This window comes from Heloderma suspectum, chromosome 5 (assembly GCF_057233095.1).
Source record: "Heloderma suspectum isolate Gila_16-S chromosome 5, 16-S_ref, whole genome shotgun sequence".
Lineage (NCBI taxonomy): Eukaryota > Metazoa > Chordata > Lepidosauria > Squamata > Helodermatidae > Heloderma > Heloderma suspectum.
In genome coordinates, this window is record NC_139462.1 from 162,635,310 (window position 1) to 162,658,799 (window position 23,490).

The 23,490-nt window shown below is 40.5% G+C and overlaps 1 protein-coding gene across 1 annotated transcript; it reads right to left on the bottom strand.

Moving 5' to 3' along the window:
• Positions 1 to 1,119: 1,119 nt before the first annotated feature.
• On the bottom strand, positions 1,120 to 21,894 carry LZTFL1 (leucine zipper transcription factor like 1). Its single transcript, XM_084859813.1, has 11 exons — positions 21,875 to 21,894; positions 17,765 to 17,981; positions 16,420 to 16,544; positions 15,291 to 15,485; positions 14,425 to 14,485; positions 10,021 to 10,089; positions 8,310 to 8,375; positions 8,007 to 8,084; positions 5,875 to 6,048; positions 4,386 to 4,489; positions 1,120 to 2,508 (listed from the first exon to the last, which is right to left on the bottom strand). Exons 1-11 carry the CDS (start codon positions 21,892 to 21,894, stop codon positions 2,490 to 2,492), a joined length of 1,128 nt encoding a protein of 375 aa, XP_084715939.1. The 3' UTR covers positions 1,120 to 2,489.
• Positions 21,895 to 23,490: the final 1,596 nt, after the last annotated feature.

Genomic DNA, 23,490 nt, shown 5'->3' on the forward strand with positions numbered 1-23,490 from the left:
CTTCAATTTGGAGACACTATACTTATAACTGGCTTTAAAGTAGGATTAGGAAATTCACAGGCCCAGATCCAGTGGTTCCTTTTCGCCAACAGGACTTCCTCCTTCAGAAAAAGGGAACCTTTGGATCCAGCCCATAGAGGATATGTGTATGAACAACATGGTTGCCCAGTTCGCCATGACAGCTAAATGGACCCTTTACTTTTAGAGGCAGTTTGTGAATATCAACAATCAATGTGGGCCGTTTTTTTAATTATTACATTTATATCTCGTCTTTTTTCCTCTTGCAAGGAACCCAAGGCCACTTACATGGTCCTCCTCCTCTCCATATGATCCCCATAACAACCCTGTGAGGTAGGCTGAGTGGGGCTGAGAGTCAGTGACTGGCCAAAAGTCACCCAGTGAGCTGGCTGAGTGGGGAATAGAACCTGCATCTCCCAAGTCCCAGTCCAACACCCTAACCACTACACTTACACTGTTGACTTGAGCTCTGCTTCTGTAGGCTTGTAACCTTCCCTCCTAGTCCCTTCCTCCCTCCCCAAGGGGGAAACAATCTTAGATCAAGGAATGGGTGCCAGGTAACAGAGAGGCTAGGCCAGGCCCTGTGGAGACTTTCCTTGGTGGCAAATGGCATGTGAATACATAATTTCCCACTGGATCACTGAGTGGCAGCCCCATGACATGCTCCACATGTAATTTCCTGTAATTTCCATCAAAGCCCAATGATCTGGCAGGAAATTATGCACAGAGCTCTGCTCCCCTCCAACCCCATGCACTGTCTTGCCCTCTGCACCTGTTGTCTCCTATTCCCCATAGTATTTTGAGGGTGAAAGAGGGCACCTGATAAGGAAGGCAAGGGAACAGAGGGGGTGAGGAAACTGGAGGGATAGGGAAGCTGGCTACTTGACTGTTCAAAACAAGCAATCAAAATACCTAACAAATACTTTACAACTGTTTGACTTGAACAGTCAAGTAGCCTCATTGTTGGGCTGAGCAAATGGGTGCTCACCTATCCCTGCTCCTGTCCATACAACATCCTGACTCCAGCCTTCCCGTTTTGCACTTCTACCTATAGAGCCTTGGCCAACATATTCTGAATTTTGCAAAAATCAAGATTCAGTTGTATAATCTTTCTATTGTAATATATTAATGGTTATGATTTATATGATCAGAATATGTATATAGCATTAGATCCCACCAGGATATAAATCGTGTGTCATGTTTTTAAATAGTGAGGTCAAGCTGTGATAGTGTATCCAAGCTTTCTATTACTTTAGATAAATACAACTGTCTAAGGGAGAAAGAAACATCGATGTGTATTTCCTGTAAAGAAACCACATACCCAAAGCAGAGTTTTCATTAAATGTCTTAATTAAGAACTTGATACCATGTATCATAAAAACAATTAAACTGTATAATAACATAGGTCAGCAGATACACAGAACACAAAAGGCTGGAATGAAGACCAGTCAGCTGTTGCACAACAGGAGTTGCCTAGGAAATGAAGCAACCTCTCCAATGTTAACATCTTCCACAAATCCCACCAAAAAGTTATTTAATTTGGTTTCATCTAGTCTGATGTCAACTTAGCAGATATGGAACAAACTATTTTTCATTCTACTTTTCAACACTTAGTATGTGATATATATTGTTGGGACCTATGAGCAGAATCCAGAAAGAAAGCCTGCTGCATGTAACCAATTCATTTCAGCGTGGCCTGCCGGACGTCTGTGTCAATTGGCAGTGAAATGAATAGAAAGTTACAGGAGCTGTGCTTCGTGATTTCTGCCTTACGTTTGTAATATAATAAAGCACTTCCACTGAAGACAGAATAAGTTCAAGTGGATGTGTAAGACACAAATATATTTAACTGGTTAATTACCACATGAGTATCAAATGCTCCTGCTTCCTATACATAGCAAACAGATTGGTTCCTTTCTTTGCAGTGCAGAAACTCTATTGAAAATTGCTGAGCTAATATTGTTTTGGTAATAAATAGGTGTTAATGGACAAATTACTGTACAGACTCACCTTGTTTGATGTATTTTTCTGTACAGTTGCTAGTACAACTGTAAAAGAAAAGCCATGTTTGGGAACCATTTAAATTGCAGGGAATAGACTCCTTGGTCCTGCATCTTACAAATACTGAAAGAACTAGAATTTAACCTTTACAGTTTGTTTAAAATAATAAACCTTTCTACTTCAAAAAGAACTGGCTAATAGTGCTGTGCTTGTAGCTTTCCGGGCAATGCACAAGGTACCCATTCAAAAAAGGCATAACACAGAGAAATAAGACTGCCTTTTCTTTTGCTCTCAATTCTCAGTTATAGCTTCCTAATGATAAAATATATATATAAAAAAGAAAACAGGAAACAAATTCCTTGGAAAGTTTAAATTGCAACATATTGAAAAATAGATCCTTTCCCCCCTCCAAAAAACTCTGCATTTTCATTTTGTACCAGTTTCTTGACAAAACAAATGCTCTTCAGTTCTTAATCATCTGGTTCATATCTGAAAAGAAATGGGAAAAACAAATTTAAATAGTGAAATTATCTATTCCTTGAAATAAACAAGCAAAATGTTAAGTTACTATTATTTTAAAGCAGGGGTGCAGAACTCCTTTAAGCCTGAGAACTAAATGCCATTTTGGAGAAGCTCTTAGGGGGCCACATTCCAGTGGTGGGCAGGTCTGTGACCAGAAACTAAAAATACCAGCATATTTTGGTTTAAACGCTTACTGACAGTAGTTAAGCCTTAGGAGAGGCATTTCAACCTTTTAGAACGGGGAAAAGACTGCACAAAAGCCAGGAAATCACTGAATGATTGGTGGTTGGGAGAAAGGAGGTAGGACCAGGCAAAGAGGGTGTGGCTTTCTTGGGAAACTCAGAGGTCCAAATTGGGACACCAGTGGCAGTTGATCTCAAGGCCTTGCAGGGGCGTCAGTGACAACTGTCAGTGCTGGTGACTTAGACCTATCCTGTGGTGGGGAATGCAGCCTGGTTCAGTCCTTAGGGGAGCCCATTTGTCTCTAGAGGCTTTCTTCTTCATTTCTGAAGAAGACTGAACCACATGCTCTGGCCTTTTGGCCTTTTTTGATCACTTTCTGGCCAATGAAAACGTCAGCACCTGCCCTGGAGTAGGGGGCTTAGTTGCACTCAGAGAAATTTGTGTGGGACGCAGGGGGGAAGGAACCCCCAACACTTGTACAGACATAGGCAAGGCAGGAATATCCTCTGTTAGGGGGTTAGAGACCTGAGCCATCGGTGGGTCTGTAACTGCCTGAAGTGCTTTCTTCCAAAGTGCTGCTTTTAGTCGATGGACATGATTTCACTGAGCCTGTTTTGAGAATGTCTGGCAATGAGGACAAGTCTCAACAGCGTGTCCTTCACCGAGAGAGAAAAGAGACAGCTCTTGGACGGCAGTAACATGCTCCCACAACAGGAACACTTTCTAAATGGTGCCTTGAGGGCCATATGCTTGCAAGGGCGATCATAGGATCACAAAAATAAATCAAATAACACAGAAGATAAAGGCAGAAATATATAAAGAGGGAGAGGAAGGAAGAATAAATCCTCAGCTTTTTAGTGACTTTTTGCTTTTGGACGATCTGAATGCAAGAGAAGTTCCCAGACGAGGCTACCACAATGGTGGTCAAAAGAGAACTCAGGGAATAAGTGGGAAGCCGTTAGGGACATGCGCACTGGGACGGTGGGGGAAAGGCTCCTGCTGAAATTCCTCAGCTATAGAAGTTTCTTGAATTGAGGCTCCACACAGGTGCAGAACCCATATGTGTGATGCACAGAGACCACAAAGAAGAACTCACCATTTTTCCATTTAAGTACACTTATATAACCCTAGGATTTATAAACCCAATTGAAGCTGTACATCTCAAATCCTAATAATCTGAAACTTTTATTTGATCCTTTACATTCCTATTCGGCAATGTGATTCCAATGAAACAACACTGGAATAGACAAACGCACTAGCTATCCAGAGGATCCTGCTGGGGTTACTCAGCTTGCCAGAAGCTTGCTCACTTTATAGATTTGAAGGAAGTGTACGGTTACTACTTCACTTGACTTATAGTATGCATGTTTACCAACTATTCAAAGAACTCTGCAACTAGTTCTGCATGCCCAAGGTAACTTTACACTTGGCTTCTGAAACAGCAGCCACCTGAGGGGAGTTTCAAAGGTATGTAACATGGCATGAGAATCTGCTGCAGAAATAAACAATAAAATTTCACAGGGAATGTGCAAGCGCTCAGGCACACATGAAGAAGTTCACTAGATCCCAGTCTCGGTTTTAATTTACTAAAAGTTTCTAGAGCTTGTGTTTTTGTGGAAGCAAAGACATGCCAAGAGAACAAATAGAAGAGTACCACTTACTTTGAAAGCTTCTTTCGTAGCTCCTTTATCTGCTCATTCTTCTTGGACAGAATCTCTTTCATGTTACGGTAGGGAGCTGTTTGTTGGAACTTCTTTTCCAATTCCTATTTAGAACCATTAATTTATTTATTTACTTATTTTTAAAGCTAAATGAGAAATGATATAAACAACTCCCACCTTCAAAACTGATCAAGATACCAGTATCCAGTTTCAAATGTTTGACATTATAGAGTATGTATGGCAAAACATTTTATGGAACAATTTGTGTTGGATATTCTTGGGAATGTTATCTTATATATACTTTAAACAATTACTGGATATTTCTGCCATGTATGTTTAAATTTGCTAGTCAGACAATGTATCTGCGGGAAATTAGATTTACAATGCAATCCTATCTATCTGCTTAGAAGTAAGTTCCATAGAGCTCAATGGGACATACTCAAAGATAGGTGGGAAAGGATTGCAGCCTTAACTCCCTTTTGTGTTCTCACTTCCAAAGGAAGTAATTCCTTTACTTCATTGTGTAAGTCCAGAATCACTAAAACCTGCACTATGATATGATAAAAAATACAAATTTTAATCAAATCTGTTAAACTTAAAAAAAAAACAAAACATCCTCTTTACTTTCAAGAGAAATGCAGCTATTTAATTTTAATTATTTTTAGCTGTAAAACAACAAATATCTAAATTAAAAAGGTATTTAAGTTTTTCTTCTATAATGCAGATTACATGTACTATAACTAGTGATGGGTGAACTTACTCCAAGTGAACTTACTCCAAGTGAATTCATTATCTACTCAGAAAGTAACAAATTTGTCCATGTGATTTGGAAATACAAGATCTCGTTCTGTGCATATGAGTTTTTGCACATGCGCAATATCAAGTTGCACCTGGGGAGCTGTAGTTTGGAATCGTGTAGTGTAGTCTGGCATCATATGTTACCATGTTATGTGGCCCCTTTCTGATTGGTTGTTTTCACATGGCCTGCCTGCGTGATGATGTCATGTTATGTCTACTTGGTGTCACTGATCATCAGTATGAAGACAGACCTGAACAATCCTCCTCCTATTTGGAGCCAGAGCTGTGGCAATGGCAACAACGAGAGAAGCAGCTAATGAGACCGCTTTAAGTAAGTTTTAGGCGGGTCTAGGTGGTAAGATGACTAAAATTCATGGGGGAGGAGAATCTGTGCACTACTTTATCGTGCATGCTCAGAAGCTCACAATCAATTCCAAAGTTAAGAGAGAATTGGTAATACATTGATCCAAGCACGCAACAAAGGTGAGCACTGTGAATGGATGAATTTTGACCAATGACCTGACTAATTATGAAATTCAACAGCATCACTACCTATAATAACCTTCTATATTCTCCTTCAGACAGAGCTTATATATTTTACCAGTGCCTTACGTTACAGGAGTTAAAAGAAGGAATTAAAAGAAGATGATGATAGCCATCACTATAGCTATCCCACAGAATGAAAACTAACCTTTTCAGCCATAGCCAACTGGTCCTGAAGCTTAAGAAGGTCATGCTTTGTTGACACCAGATTCTCTTCCAAGGATTTTTGGCTTTCAGTACTGTCTTGCAAAGTCTTTTCAAATTGGCACTTCAGATCAGCCATACTATTTTCTAGTTCACTAATATCCTGAGTAGTGTTAAACTAAAAAAAGAAAAAAAAGAAAAACATGTGAATGCATTTTTTATGATGGAATAAATACACTGACGTGCGTTAGTTAACAATAAGCTACAATACACACACACACACACACCTTCTAATAATCTTAAGATTCCAGATGTAAAAATACATAGAGAGACGGACAGATAGAGATTGATATATAATGTATTACAATCCAAGATTAGTGCAGTAAAAATACATACAATGTATGTCTCTTTTACTGGAGACATTGGTTCAGACTTATTTTATCTAGAACAAGAGATGGATGATAAAAACAGTAGCATTATGTCATCATTATCTAAAGGTTGATGAGAGAACTTTGAAATGGAATTGGTCCAATAAACTATTTAAAATACTGTGTAATCAACTCTGAAAAGCAATGTAGAAAACCTTGGCATCCTTCATTTGTATTGTGTTGCTGTAGAACAGGGATTCCATTTCCCTCCTTGCTAGGAAGGCTTATAAATGTACTTTTAAAATATCCAAGGGGTAGCTGTGTTAATCCATTACAGCAAAACATTTTTAAAACAGTTAATCAAAACAGCTCCAGCAACAGCTCCTTTGGAATACAGAATATCTGGATACTTGAATGAAATATATGGATATCATTGTTTAATTTAATAAAATAGATTAACATGTAGTGGGTGTGTTATAAGATTGTGTTTCATTTTTTGGTTTTCATTTAATATGTCTGATTGCTCAATGTAACCATGGGCAATATAGGAGAAATGTACAATTAAGAATGAATATTTGCCTTTGATTAATCTCTGAGTCATGAGCTGCCTGCTTGACATTTATAACAGAGATAGAAACCACTTCAAGGGGAAAAAATTAACCAGGAACTCAGGAAGGCATTCTGGTTACAAATTCAGACTGGATTCAACCACCATTACTCAGAGATCATTAAACAATTATTCTATATGTTAATATTTTAGGATTCATTTTATTTAAAAGAGATGATGCTACAAAATATTTTAAAAGTATAATATTTTCAGTAGTTAATAGTATCTTCTCTCTCCATTCTGCTCCTTTTTGCAAAAAGATAAAAATATCCACTGATAATCAATGTAGAATTACCTACGAGTAATATATTATCTATGTAGAATTGCCTAGACCTATTGAAAATAGTGGAACTTATTTCTGAGTAAGCATACATAGGATTGGGCTGTTAAAGCTGCAATCATAAAGTCAGCATGGTAGGAGGCGTCATTGAAATTAATGTTTGTTTACTTTTAAACAAACATGGAAAGGATGGCCTGGATGAGAGACAGTCTCAAAGAAAAAATAAAACAAAATTGACAACAGTAGATTCACCATATGTAAATAGCTTAGAATAAGACCTGAAGCGAAGTAGTGAAATATTTAGAAATGAGAATTTAATTTGAGTAGGGGTATTATCACTCAACTCATCTAAATGACAATTTAAGATTATCCATTGCTACTGAGTGGAAAAAAGCATGGATCTAGTTCTTTAAAGTACTGAAAAACATGTAAAAATATTTTTAAAAATTGTTATTGAAACAAAGGATACTTTAACCGGACAACATATTTAATAATACATACCACACACCATATTTGAAAGCAAAATAAAAAAGAAATATGAATTAAAAAACAGTAAAAAATTGTATGAAATAAAATTTAAAACCTTTCTCATAAAATTAAGAGGCATTAACAATGCTCATTTCCCAATACCAATGTCATAAAAACAGGCAACCTGTTCTAGCTTGGAATTCCTTACTAATCAAATTTGGTTTAAAGCAACATTACATACTATTACAGAGTCTAGAATAATTTTTTATTTGTAAAAAATAACAGGAGTACATCAGAAGGTTTATAAAAAGCTGCTAAAATAATGTACGTGAAATCATTCTATCAAAACAGCAATATTTAATTGAAACAGTCTCAAAATATTAGTAGTCTTTTCTCCTATTTAATAATTTTACCTTTTGATCTCCCTGAGCAATCTGTAGATCTCGTAGAGCCTTCTCCAACTGTGATTTCTCATCCAGTGCACTGGTTGCCTGCAAGATTTGAAAATTAAAATCAGAACATATTTTAGTAAGTATTTATTGACTGATTTGATTTGTACCCCACCTTTCTACCAAAAATGGCACTCAAAGTGGCTTACAATCACCAATCAAGCTTGATAAAAACAATGATAAACAAATACATTAAGACACAATTAAAAATATAAGTAATAGAATTACTGTTCTTTTGATACACATATCAACATCAAGTGAACTTACCTGCACTTCTATTGTCTTTAATCTAGTCTTCAATTTTTCATTTTCTTCTTGGAGTCTTGCAATTTCCTGTAGGCAAAAAATAACTTCTCAATACTATACCCTTCTATAATTAAATAAAACAAGACTGCAGAAATTTCTCACATGTGGATGCATTTTTCATACCTCAACAACAAAGGCAGTCTGTCACAAATTGAAAAAGGTAATGGTTATTTATCGTAGATAATAGCTATCTATCATGTGTGGAGTTAAGGCAGTTACTGGCCTCTGACATACTTGATTCCCAGCTTATTTGAAAAATCACCAATATCCAGAAAAAATTACACCAAGCCCAGAACTGGCACCCACATTCAATCAATATTCCTTGCTTCACCATATCTGTTGAGGCACCTCTGAGTGAAGAAACAATGGGAGTGACCACAGGGTAAAACAGCTGGTGTGTGGGGTTGGGGAGAACGTTTGGTCCTTAATGTGAGGGTAGGAGCACATTAATCTGGACTGCTTTATGTGCATCCTCCAGTTCTCAAGTTCTAGTGCCTAAGCTGTAACATCAAGCATTTGTCCCACTGCAATTTCATCTTTGAATATCTCTTCCTGTCCCCATCCCCAATGTTTCTTTTGATTACACATACCATTTAATTCCATGGCACACACTCATCATATAAAATGAAACTAAAAAGAGGCCACTGATTCTATTTGGAGCATAGAGAATTAAAGTCCTAATCTTCACTTGTGTGAAGCCTTTGGTGAGGGACAGAAAAAGAACTTTAGGGGAACTGAAATATTTTAGAGTTTCTGGGAGCTCATGACATATAAAACTGGATCAGATACATAAAACACTTACAGACTGATATGTCAGAGATTCACAGGTTCCTTATTTAAACTGGTTAAAAAACCTCTGTGGATTCGAGGGGGAGGTGGGCAGTGAACGGATGGATGGTTTCTGTTCAGAATTCAGATGTTTAAAAAGGGGTTTCAGACTGATCCTAAAGTTACATGATAGTTTGCAGTTTATTTAGGGGTGTATGTGTTGCAATTTATGGTTGGTTCTTAAATGGAATGCATTTGTGCTAAATGTATCACTTCTCAACCAAACATCTGGTGAGTCACCATTTCTTAACCAAACATCTGCAGCTCACCTTGTGCATTAACAATGCAATTCTATACATGCCTACTTAGAAAAAACACAACTAAATTCAATGACTTACTCCCAGGTTAACTGTGTACAGCAACCTTCCCCAAGAGGTACTCTCCAGGTGTGTTGGACTACAATTCTCATCATCCCCAGACATCATGGGACTTACATCTGAGTAAACATGCATTGGATTGCAATGTAAAGGAAGTTACTAAAATGGATGTTTGCAAATTATATGTGCAGTTTTGTACTCCTAATATTCTATCAAGTCAAAATACAGAAGAGTTGTTTTTCCTCCCTACAGCAACTTACAACAGAGGTAGGCAACCTTGTCCTTGCCAGATGTTTCAGACTACAATTCCCATAATCCCTGACCATTAGGCATATTGCTGGAGCTTATGGGAGATGTAGCCCAAAATATGTGACTGTCACTAGGTTGCCCACACCTGATGTAAGTCATTAACTGTTTAAAATTACTGTACTGCATTGGAGTAACTTCTAAACAGAGCTCAAATATCATGCAGAGGTTCAGTTGAACCAACAATTAGCCACCATAAATATCAAAGAGCAAAGTCTTACCTTGTTTAGCAATTCTGATGCTCCTTCATGCAGTGGAGTAAGTTTAGGTTTAACCAGCTCTGGATTTGGCTACAAATAAAAAAGTATATAATTGAACTTTTTCTTTCTAACATTTACAGCACAGTCTTCAAAAGTAAGCCCCATTGAGTTAAATGGGCTATAGGATTACAGCCTTCCCATAGGAAGACTTGTTCATTTCTAACTAGCATTGTTGTTGTTGTTGTTGTTCAGTCGTTCAGTCGTGTCCGACTCTTCGTGACCCCATGGACCATAGCACGCCAGGCCTTCCTGTCCTGCGCTCTCTCCCGGAGCGTGCTCAAGTTCATATTCATTGCATCGGTGATGCTATCTAGCCATCTCATCCTCTGCCGTCCCCTTCTCCTTTTGCCTTCAGTCTTTCCCAGCATCAGGGTCTTTTCCAGGGAGTTTTCTCTTCGCATTAGGTGGCCAAAATATTGGAGCTTCAGCTTCATTATCTGTCCTTCCAATGTGCACTCAGGGTTGATTGCCTTTAGGATGGACTGATTTGACCTCCTTGCAGTCCAGGGGACTCGTAAGAGTCTTCTCCAGCACCACAGTTCGAAAGCATCAATTCTTCGGCGCTCAGCCTTCCTTATAGTCCAGCTCTCACAGCCATACATTACTACTGGGAAAACCATAGCTTTGATTAGACGGACCTTTGTCGGCAAGGTGATGTCTCTGCTTCTTACTATGCTGTCTAGGTTGGCCATAGCTTTCCTCCCAAGGAGCAAGCGTCTTTGAATTTCATGGCTACAGTCACTGTCTGTGGTGATCTTGGAGCCCAAGAAAGTAAAATCTGTCACTGCTTCCATTTCTTCCCCTTCTATATGCCAGGAAGTGATGGGGCCAGATGCCATGATCTTCGTTTTTTTAATGTTGAGTTTCAAACCAGCTTTTGCACTCTCCTCTTTCACCCTTAACAAGAGGCTCTTTAGATCCTCTTCGCTTTCTTCCATTAGGGTGGTATCGTCTGCATATCGGAGGTTGTTGATAATTCTTCCAGCAATCTTAATTCCGACCTCTGATTCATCCAGCCCGGCATTTCTCATGATGTACTCTGCATATAAGTTAAATAAGCAGGGTGACAATATGCAGCCTTGTTGTACTCCTTTCCCAATTTTGAACCAATCGGTTGTTCCATGTCTGGTTCTTACTGTTGCTTCTTGACCCTCGTACAGGTTTCTCAGGAGACAGGTAAGGTGGTCTGGTACTCCCATCACTTTAAGAATTTGCCACAGTTTGTTGTGATCCACACAATCAAAGGCTTTAGCGTAGTCAATGAAGCAGAAATAGACGTTTTTCTGGAATTCTCTTGCTTTCTCCATGATGCAGCGAATGTTGGCGATTTGATCTCTAGTTCCTCTGCCTCTTCTAAACCCAGCTTGTACTTCCGGTAGTTCTCGGTTCGCATACTGCTGAAGCCTAGCTTGTAGGATTTTGAGCATCACCTTGCTGGCATGTGAAATGGAGTGCAATTGTGCGGTAGTTTGAACACTCTTTGGCATTGCCCTTCTTTGGAATTGGAATGTAAACTGACCTTTTCCAGTCTTGTGGCCACTGTTGAGTGTTCCAGATTTGTTGGCATATTGAATGCAGCACTTTAACAGCATCATCTTTTAGGATTTTAAATAGCTCGGCTGGAATACTGTCATCTCCGCTAGCTTTGTTGTTACTAATGCTTCCTAAGGCCCACTTGACTTCACTCTCTAGGATGTCCGGCTCAAGTTCAGTGACCGCACTATCATGGCTACCAGGGACATTCAGATCTTTCCTGTATATTTCTTCTGTGTATTCTTGCCACCTCTTCTTAATCTCATCTGCTTCTGTTAGGTCCCTGCCTTCTTTGTCCTTTATCATGCCCGTCTTTGCACAAAACGTTCCCTTGAGATCTCCAATTTTCTTGAAGAGATCTCTAGTCTTTCCCATTCTGTTGTTTTCCTCGATTTCTTTGCATTGTTCATTTAAGAAGGCCTTCTTGTCTCTCCTTGCTATTCTCTGGAACTCTGCATTCAGTTGGGTATATCTTCCCCTTTCTCCCTTGCTTTTCGCTTCCCTTCTTTCCTCAGCTACTTGTAAAGCCTCATCAGACAGCCACTTGGCTTTCTTGCATTTCTTTTTCTTTGGGATGGATTTCGTTGCTGCCTCCTGAACAATGTTACGGACCTCCGTCCATAGTTCCTCAGGCACTCTGTCTATCAGGTCTAATCCCTGAAATCTATTCTTCACCTCCACTGTATATTCATCAGGGATATGATTTAGGTCATACCTGAACGGTTTAGTGGTTTTCCCGACGTTCTTCAATTTAAGCCGAAATTTTGCAAGAAGCAGCTCATGATCTGAGCCACAGTCAGCTCCAGGTCTTGTTTTGACTGACTGTATGGAGCTTCTCCATCTTTGTTTGCAAAGGACATAATCAATCTGATTTCGATATTGACCATCTGGTGACGTCCATGTGTAGAGTCGCCTCTTGTGCTGTTGGAAAAGAGTGTTTGCTATGATCAGCATGTTCTCTTGGCAAAACTCTATTAGCTTTTGTCCTGCTTCATTTTGTACACCAAGGCCATGCCTGCCTGTTATCCCGGTGATTTCTTGACTTCCTACTTTAGCATTCCAATCCCCTATGATGAAGAGGACATCTTTTTTTGGTGTTAGTTCTAGAAGGTGTTGTAGGTCTTCATAGAACTGATCAACCTCAGCTTCTTCGGCCTCAGTGGTTGGGGCATAGACTTGAATTACTGTGATGTTGAATGGTTTGCCTTGGATTCGTACTGAGATCATTCTATCATTTTTAAGATTGTACCCCAGTACTGCTTTTCCCACCCTTTTGTTGACTATGAGTGCTACTCCATTTCTTCTAAGGGATTCTTGCCCACAATAGTAGATATGATGGTCACCTGAATTAAATTCGCCCATGCCTGTCCATTTGAGTTCGCTGATTCCCAAGATGTCGATGTTCAATCTTGCCATCTCATGTTTGACCACCTCCAGCTTACCTTGATTCATTGATCTGACATTCCAGGTTCCTAAACAATATTGTTCTTTACAGCATCGGATTTTCTTTTCACCACCAGACACATCCACAGCTGAGTGTCCTTTCGGCTTTGGCCCAGCCGCTTCACTCTTTCTGGCGCTACTTGGAAATACCCTCTGCTCTTCCCCAGTAGCATATTGGATACCTTCCAACCTGAGGGGCTCATCTTCCGGCGTCATCTCTTTTAGCCTTGTGATACGTTCCATGGGGTTTTCTTGGCAAGAATACTGGAGTGGGTTGCCATTTCCTTCTCCAGTGGACCACATTTTGTCAGAACTCTCTGCCATGACCTGTCCGTCTTGGGTGGCCCTGCACGGCATAGCTTATGGCTTCACTGAGTTACGCAAGCCCCTTCGCCACAACAAGGCAGTGATCCATGAAGGGGCTAACTAGCATACAAAGCAACAATCCCAAAATTTGTAGTTGTCTGAGCCCTTCCCTCCCTATTATCCTCTGTGCATGCTAGAGTAACCAGAAAAGAGAGGGGATGTCTGGGACACCCTACATTCAAAAGCAGCCATCTTAAAGATCTTGGCTGGATGGAAGGGAGTTTCCAAACGCAGAGTTTTTCTCCTCCCCTGGTTCCTTTACCGTTCAAATAAGACCCCTGGGAAAGTCCCATTCTCAACCCATTGCTCCCATCCCTCTTTAAAAACAGTGTCCAAGCCAGTGTCTCCTTCCTCTTTCTGTATTATCGTGAGAGTCTCTGATCCTGCAAGACATGATGATTTATCCATTTCCTTTATAAACAGGGGCACTTTTCACTGCCCATCTTTTTCTACAGTCCTGCAAGCTTGGACTGCTGCCATTGTCAGAGCAACAGACCTCCTCACTGCTGTCTCATCCAACCTAGTGGTAATTAAAAGAATCCCCCTCACCCACCCAACTTTGGCTGCCACTGCTTTCTCCCTAGTTTCCCAGCTCTCTGTAAGACTGAGCCAGCCTGTCCACACTCTCCACCCTGAAGAGCAGACTGACAGTCATCCCCATAAGCTTTGCACAAGGCAAAAGCAGCATGACTCTCTCTCACGGCTGGTGCTTACTCCAAGAACAAAACAATAAACCTCCCCTTCCCTGACTCTCTTGATGTGCATAGCAGGAGCCCTCACTAGAGCTGTAGGTGAGTACATTTGTGGACACTTGGTAGTTAAAGAAGAAGAAACATAAAAACCTTTGCAGAAAAATACTAATGGAATCTCCCTATGGTAAATTTCGGAATCCCTGATCTAAGTAATAAATTTCTGCACTGTTACCTTTCCCCTTAAATACAGAGCCATAAAAATATCCCATAACTTTATTTCACAATAAGGAAGTCAAGCAATTTGGCCACATTTTTAGAAACACACACATACCTTCTTATTTGAAGATGTAAATTCTGACTTTTCAAACTCTGCAACTTGCTCTAATAAGTCCCTTGAAAAATAGCGAAAAACATTTTAGACAATAAATTTTATTGAAGACCAAGTCAGAGTCTATATTCTACACAGCAATGAAAACAATTAGAAAATGGAAGAACTGGCTTCATAGTCACATAGGAACAAACTGTGCCAAGACAAAATCTTACATAGACAAGTCTTCTCATGAAGACAAATACAGCTATTTTTTAGATGAAAACTTGCTTTTGAGATGAAGGTTGCAATCCTAAACACATTCAGGAAATAATTGTCAATGGCTCTGTTCAGACAAAACACTGGCATTTGGCAGTAATTTGTGGGTTAATGCCATGGGTTAATTGTGGGAGAGCTGCTTCCTGTTTCCGGCAATAACTTATGAATACTGTGTTTATAGGTTGTTACTGTGACATCTGAACCTGGACACTTGGAGTTGTTTGTAAGTTAAGCAATCCCAAGTTAACCGAAGAACAAACCATGGGTTAACTTGGGGTTGTTTAAACCATATAAACAACCCCAAGTGCCCAGGTTCAGACATAACGGTAGCCACCTACGAATGTGGCATACACAGGTTGTTGCTGGAACTAGGAAGCAGCTCATGTGCAGCGAATTAACCCACAAATGGCTGCAGAACACCGCTATTACATCTGAACAGAGCCACTGAGTTCAATGGGATTGATGACTGAGTAAACATGCTTAGGAATGTGTTATAATTCACCATTTATGAAAATATTGTAATGGGGCCAATAACACTTGTTAGAAAGACCTTATTAGTAAGGGTACATTTAAGTCAATATGAAGTTCTCTTTATAGTTAAAAATGCTTACCTATTTTCCAGCTCAGAAATGTCAGTTTGCAGTTTAAGATACCATTTCTCTGCTTGGGAAAAAATCTGACGCAGAAGTAATACATTGGTGTATGTTGTGTTAATAAGTTCGGATTCCACCTCACTGTGTACCACAGTTCGTAAGCCATCCAGTATATCTGTCACTTCATCAATAGTGAACGTATCTTCCACGAGCCTACACAAAGAAGTCCACAAAACAGGATTATTAAAAGAACCATGTCAGAAATACACAATATCACATGTAGCAAAAGACCCTAAAAAGAATGTGACTATGTTTATGGTGAGATAACTAGTGAACAACATTTTTACTAGAGCTGCCTCTTTAAATCAAGCTTCTTAAACACATGGACCAGTATTCAGACAAGCCCATGCATGGGAAATAAGTGCTTCTGTGTGAATACAGGGGGGAGACACCCAATCATTACTTCTGGTGGTAGCTCCTGATGTCTCATGAATTGCTGTTCCCCCCACTTCCAGGGTATAGCATTTCAGGGAGAGATAGGGCTGCTGCTTGGGAGGGCAAAGTTGAAAAGTACCCGAGCATGCACAAGACACTGTGGGCCTCTCCACATGGGACCTTTATCTTGCAACTGAGATTGGTTACTCATGGAAGTTTAAGGGTCCCTTACATGAGTCATCAAGCTCCAGGGCCTTTCCTGTGCTTTCTGACCTTTATCCCATTTTTTTAAAGATCACAGAGAATGAGCTATTTAAATATAGCGAGTTGAATTTCTCCATGAAAAGAGGAAGCGGCTATAATACAGCGCCATCGAGTGGCTGTATAATGAAACACATAGCGCTTGCAGATAAAGGAACTCCCCAGGGGAAAAAAGCAGAAGTGCATGTAAAGGGGCAATCTTAATCCCGCAAAAAATACAGACGCAGAAGCCCCAATAAAGTTGTGGGATAAAAAGCCTCTGGGTAGGGAAGCTTGTAAATTTAACAAGTGATACCCCAACTTTGATCACATTTGCTGGCATATCTCTTGCCTATACTGAAAAAAATGTTCTAATTTTAAGCATTACATGGATGTAGGAGATAATGGGTTGAGAATTTCTTGTATTGGCCCCATGCGAGTTTGTATGGATATTATTTCATCCTCATGGTACCTGCTGTCCTTAAGGTCCTGAAAACAAGAGTCTACTGTTTTGAGGCGCAGGCCACGCTTAGAGCGTGCAAATCGCATGTAGTTGATCACTTCATTCTGGTGGTGATCATTCAGACCCAGCTCAGCCTGCAAAAAGGGTAAAAAACAACAACACTCAACAAATGTGGATCTTCTGCTAGTTTATTCAGCATTATTAGCGTAATGGGAAAATATTACATCTTTTCTCATCTAAAGAAAAAAGCTGTCCCACACAAGCATTTTTAAAAATCTATTAAAATTCACTGTCTATTACTAAGTATTTATAACCCACCTTTCTGGACCATGTCCACTCAGTTTTAAGACAACACTGCCAAGATTTACTCATTAAACCTTGCTTACAGGGAGAATGATTCTCTATATAGCAGCAGATGGGTCCATGTGCTTTTGAGGGAGGAACAAGAACAGAAACAAACCAACAAAAAAATTCAGAATAATCAGGGATTCATTCGTGGTCGTCTCCCTGATTCTCATACAAGCCGCTTGGCAAATAAATCTTCAGTCCTATAATACTTACTTAAAATGTTAAGCTTTTGTGTGTTGTGGATGAACACTTTTCATATTGAATTGTTTTTAGTATATGTTTTTATAGTGTTTATTTTTATTTGTATTCGTGTGCTGGTTAAGGTTTATACTGATTTTTTTTTCCTGTTATAATTATTACAGATTTCTATTTTTGTGTGTTTAAGTCGCCTCAAGCCTGTTTTTTTGCGATGGGAAGCAACACATACATTTAGTACATACTGTAATAATTCAAAGTAAGCCTCGCTGAACTCTAGGGCTTATTATTCCCATTTAAAGCTTCATGGAATCAAACTGAAGATCGCATCTCTCCCCCAACGCCCTCCACCCGTCACTAATCTGCATGAACAGAAATCGATACATTAAAGTGGCACTGAACTAGCCAAAGGGTGGCATGCACGACCAAAATGATGCTAAAACCCCGAGCAGACCAACGGACGCAGCGCTGCGAGGCGAGGGGTGTCCGGGGGTATCGTCGTCCTACATGGAAGGGGGCGGGGCGAGGCAGGGAAACCGTTACAGTGAAAGGTCGGCGTGTGGCTGTAACGTGTATCACGGAGGTCTCAGTCATGAGGGGTCTTAATCTCTAACCCACTGCTTCATTTCTAACCCGCCCCACAAATAAAAGCCCAGGGAGGTTAGGCCTCTTTCAGGCGGGGAGGCGTCACTTCTTGGGTAAGCAACACCAGACGCCCCCGCCCCCGGGAAACCTGTGGCAACAGCTGCTCAGAGTAAGAGAGGAGGGTCTGACAGGGAGGGTGAACTGAGATAACGCGTCCGTTGCTCACCATGACGAGCCAGCGGTGGTCCTGAGCGAAGAGGGGACGGTTCACAGGGCGACGGTTGCCATGGTGACGAAACGGAAGCCTCGCGAGCGCCTTCTTTGGAATATCATTGGCTGAGGGAGAGCGCTCGCGCGACCGGAACTGATGTATTAGCCGTCGCGTGCGAGAAGGCCGGGAAACCGACAGTTGATTTTGAACGTCGCGCGGAATAGATCGCAGACTTTAAACGACAAAACGCTGAAAAGTTAAGAGCGGCTGTTCTGATGTTCGGACATTGTAATTCCTGGTTACTTTTCACCAGTTTCCCTCCGCCCTCTCTTTCCTGCGGGGTAAAAAAGTGACAGCTGCTTGTGGAAAAGAGTAGAGCAATCCAGGGCTTTAACGTAGCTTTCAGCGGGCAGCAGCAACGGTCTAATGAAGCTAGAATATGTTTAAATATGGTTTTGTTGTTTTTATGCCTTACCGGTTTTATCTGAATTGTTGTACACTACCTTGATGACATTTGTGAAAGGCGGTATATAAATAAGTGGAAACAGAGGAGTGTATGTATTTTCTAACTCGGGTATTATTTCATGTAAATGTGATTCTAAAAAAAATAATTGTGCAAGTGCAAATACAGTATTGCCCACTGTCTGCATACTGTAGGTTTGTAGGACAGCCCGGCAATTATCCCCATATTGCAGGTTGGGGAGGATGGGCTTGGGGCAACTAGACATGACATTTGTTATATGGATAGCCCTGCTGTGCAAGATCTTTTTAAAAAGAAAGAGCTGGTGAGGGGGGTGGCAGATTAGGATTGTGTGAAAATTGCAGGGTTATTGAAAATTAACAGAAATTGCAAAGTATCATTTGGGGGTGGCGGTGGAGAAGATATGTTTCAAATATAGGGCTGTGAAAATAATGGTTTCCACTGGTTAGGTTCACACAATATGATGACCCACACCCAAGGTAGAGTATGGACTGAGTGTGTTGTTGAAATGTGGGTTGTTGTGTAAACCCAGCTGCTCGAACAAACCATGGTTTATTCACCATGAGAAGCCCAGTTCATAACCCAACAACAAACCATAGGTTCTCTTTGTGGGTTATTCGTGGCTTGGTTCACACAACACAGCAACCCACAGTTCAACAGCAACCCATGCTCAGTCTTGAATGTGGGGTGTCGTGCGAACCCAGCCATCGTCTCATTAGTGGCCCCAGCATTTTTAATCCTAGCAACAATTTTGCACTTTTGTTCTGTGTGTGATGTTTTAAAGTTTTAAAACTGTTTTAGAGCTCTAAATTGTAAGTCGCTTTGGTGATGCTTTGTGGGCCAAAACCTGAGTCAGAAATTATTTCATAAATAACTTATAAATAAAAGTTCCACTTCCCCTTAAGATGACTATTTAATGTCCTTAAAGAGCACCAACACAAGGAGGAACTAACAATGGGGGCAGTCCAGTCAAAGATAGGTGCGCCTTGGGGAACCGCATGATTTGGAAAATATATGGTTGGGCCCAGACTTACAGGTCAAATGAAATTAATAGAACTTAAGTTAGTCTTGGCCAACTTTAATGCCTTTGTTTTTAGCAGGTCTATAAGTATGACTAAATTTGGGTCCATTCATACATAATGTATGAATGAGAAAAACACAATTGGAAACAAGTGCATCATACAGGTATACTCAGGTGTGTGTGTGTGTGTGTGTATGAGAGAGAGAGAGAGAGGAAAGAGAGAGGTGCTATAGCACACTGTTAATTGTGGCACATTCAGCTTTGTTGGCAGGTAATGTGTGGAATGGCTGTAAACTCAGTGAACCCAAAATAGAGAGTTACAGATAAGTGGGTACAGGGTTGCTTAAATCCAACTGATTTCTGTAGAACTGAGATTCCCCCAGCTGCCTAAATCTTAGGCCCCAAGATAAATAGACTCCTGATCCAGTTCTGCTAAGCAGTCTTTCCAACTCACCTTGTAAGAAGGCCTTTTCTATATACTGTGATAGTGCATAGCTGCTCTTCAGAGGTCATACACCAGATGCCTCAGAGATAGCCAGATGTATGTAGTACTGTTTTTCTCAGCAGAGATATGGGGCTAATTTCCTCTATTTCACTCAGCGTGCTCACAGTTGAGGTCAAGAAAGCATTCACATGTAACTGAAAATTGGAACACCCTGCTACCCTGCCCCGCCGCCTCTTAACCTTTGGGCAAAGTTTTGGTCCTTGTCATTCTTTATATGATGTTCCACAGGGAAAAAATTAAACAAATGTCAAAATCATACCCCTGCTTTCATTATTACGTCATGTTTAGAGCTCTGGAGCCTTAAAGCAACATGGGGCACAGTCCTATGCATGTTTAGACTGAAAAAGCCTACAACTTTTTTCTGTCTAAACATGCATCAGATTTTGCCCTTAACATAATTCGCGTTTTTGAGGGTTCTTCTGAACCTAATCAACATTTCCTCAAAAGATCAGTTATAATCATAGAATCACAGAATCATAGGGTTGGAAGGGGCCTATATCGAGCCCAACCCCCTGCTCAATGCAGGAAGCCCGATTCCCAGGCGGTCTCCCGTTCAAGTAGTAGTCAGGGCTGACCCTGCTTAGCTTCTGAGATCAGGCACATCTATCTTCATATCATTCATATATGTGTCACCTGAACTCTTTACTCTTTTACTTTTAACACCAGTAGCTAAGAGGGCCAGGCGCTGCTGTAATTTGAGCGCTGCACTCAAATTCGGATGCCAGAATTCTACAGAATTTCTGAATAACTGCCTAGATCTCACTTGAAATGGACAGCTTATACTAGGATATGCACTGTTAACACCACATGTAGCATTTTCTGTTTTCATTACTATACTTTATTGTGCATTAAAATATTTCTATACATTTTAACTAGAGCTCTTTTCCACAAATGTTATCAGACAAGATTTTTTAACATCAATTACTACTGTTTTTGAAAGTTTCCTAAATCCTCAGAACAAATTTAATGTTTTTATATGAGAATAACAAATAGATCATTGCTTTAATTCAGTGTTTCTCGAACTGTGCATCAGGATGCACCAATGGATTACAGTGCTGCAGAATGCCCAGTGCTTCTTCGTTGGATAGCCTTGTACCATGGCTGCACCATGGACACTGCATAGGCAGGTGTGACAGCTGGTGCCGGTTAGAGAGCAAGGCTAATAATTATAATAATTATAATTTTAAAAACTGGGAATAAAGAGGAAGGGAATAAGAGAAGGAATCTGTTAGGATTAGGAGGAAGTGGATGTAAAAGCAGAGAGGGAGGAATGAAACTGGGAGTTGGTGATAGGGTACAAGTGAAAGAAGGAGGGGAGAAGAAACGACAGGAGATGGGTAAGAAGACTTTGTGAGGCATGTGGGTGGAGGGGAAAACCAATATAAAATAAAACAGTTTTCTCTACTTAGAGCAGGGGTCCCTAACCTTTTTGGGTGGGCACGTTCGGAATTTTGAGAAAGTGGCATGGGCACTCTCACAAAATGGCTGCCATGAGAGAGGCTTGCTCATTCATAACATGGGCTGCCATGCTGTCATGGCCAGTCACAAAACATTCATTTCCCAGAAAGCAAACTGGTGAGACAAATAGAAAGTAACTTGCCCAAGAACTTAAGTACAAGACAGAGATGGGGGGGGGGGGCTGAGCTCCAAATACAAAACCACTCTTTTGAACCCAAATAAAGATTTTAAACCCAAATAAAGGGCAACACTTTGTGTTGCAGCATGGCAATCTTCCAGTTAAATTTTTATTTTAAAATAATCTTAAGTAAAATTAAAATCAGGATAGGCAGGAGGAGCCTGGTGGGTGGGAAGAGAGGTGTCCGTGGGCACAATGGGGAAATCTGAGCTACACTTAAGCAGTAAGAATTCTGGCCATATTAGGATTTTCCAACTTGATGACACTGAAATATTTCACCTTGATAAAATTGTGCCTTGATTGTTAAGATTGTTAAGTTCTTATGAGAGAATTAGATGGGTGAGTATCACAAATTTTTAGAGGTTTTTAGCCTATTTCTCAGGGTTTTCAGAGGAAGCCGAAGCTGAAAAACTCAGCATTAAGGGCAGAATTAAGAGGGCAGGTTAATTTTGCCTGGCTTGAGAGGTCACTCCACCACCCACCTTCCTCCATCAGGCTCCATCTTTAGGCGTCAGCTACCATCAGCCTCTTCCCTTGTCCTGTCATGTATTATCCTCTGCCCCACCAGGGACCACTAAGCACTGTCTCATCCCAGCAGGCTGCATCCTTTAGCTCCCAGGCTCTGCCCCATATAGCTCAGGATCGGAACCTCAGGAGACCCAGCAACCCTTTTTATTGATTACTAATAAAAACTGACATTCACTTTAAATGATAAGATTTTGTATTAAGTTCCTGAGTATAAAAAGCATCAAGAAATAGTCCATTACAAACACCACCTGCATCCTTACAAATGTACAGACTTAAAAATATACACAAGTGATTATTTCCCTTGCATTAGATCAGTTGAGGTTTGATGTCATTTCACTGTATAATATATTTTGACAGGTACAAAATGTCCAACAATTTTTTTGGATTGAGGATTAATGAAACCACACTGTGATTTCAACTCAAAAACAAAAGATCAAGGCAACATCTTGCTGCTGGTCAATTTTGCTCCCTTACAGAGCCCCTGATTATTATTATTTTTGCATAATATCTGACTTCAGGTTAATGAACCAATTTTCAGTAACAAGTACAAAACTGGAAAAGGACATTATCAAATGTTGGAAACCAAACAAAATTCTTATTCTTCATGCAGGTAAATTTATCTGTGCAAAACTGGGCTTACTTATGTCTGCACGGTAGTCCCCCACTAAGCAAACAAGTGTATATCTGAAGGGGTAAAACATACGCAGTGCAATCCTATGTATGTGAGCTGTGTTCCCTGGGGCTTCTTGGTAAGTGTGCACAGGATTGCAGCCCTATTTCTAGAATCATACTTAGACTGTAGGATGAACATGAAGCGAACATGAAGGGTTGGGTCTAGAATTGGCCTTCTGTTGGCAGAAGGGCTCCTCTTGCAGAAGGTGCCTCCCCTCCTACCCCACAGGTCACCCCATTCAGCAGCCCCCCCCCCGACTCTAGCATTTTCAGGGGGCTGGAGGAGCAGCTGTGGGGAAAAGGGGGCCAGGAAGTCTGCTTAAGCCAGCCCCTAAAGCTGGATCGGGCCCCAAGTATGTAAAACGGGTTGCTAAGGCACTGAGTTGAACTGTATGATTACTATCTCTTGCAATGGGCCAACCAGCTACTCAAAGTGACCAAGTTTAGCCAGGGTGATGAACTGAATTGTTGTGGACTTTCAGGGCTACTTCCAGCTTTGATTTCCAGCAATCCTCAGCTTCATGATCAGCGGTGTTCTATATTGTATACAGGGAACTCTGGATCACACTTTTTGAGGGATATACTTGTTTCAGCTACATCATTTCTTTCTGATTTGTGTACTTTGGGTATGTTCAGGCTAGGGATGAGCAGGACCAGAGTATAGCATGATCCAGAACATTATTAAGCTGTGTGATGCTCATCTCCCATGTCTGGAACACCCATGTCTGGGAAATGGGCAAAGGTTAGTACTGACATTAGGGGCAAACTCAAATGAAATGAAGTAAGGACTGCTGGTGCAGATATATTATGAAATGAAAGCAAAATGACATCGCTGCAATCCTGTATTCAGCTGAACTCAGTGCGTCTTACTTCTGAGTAAACATGTATAGGATTGCAC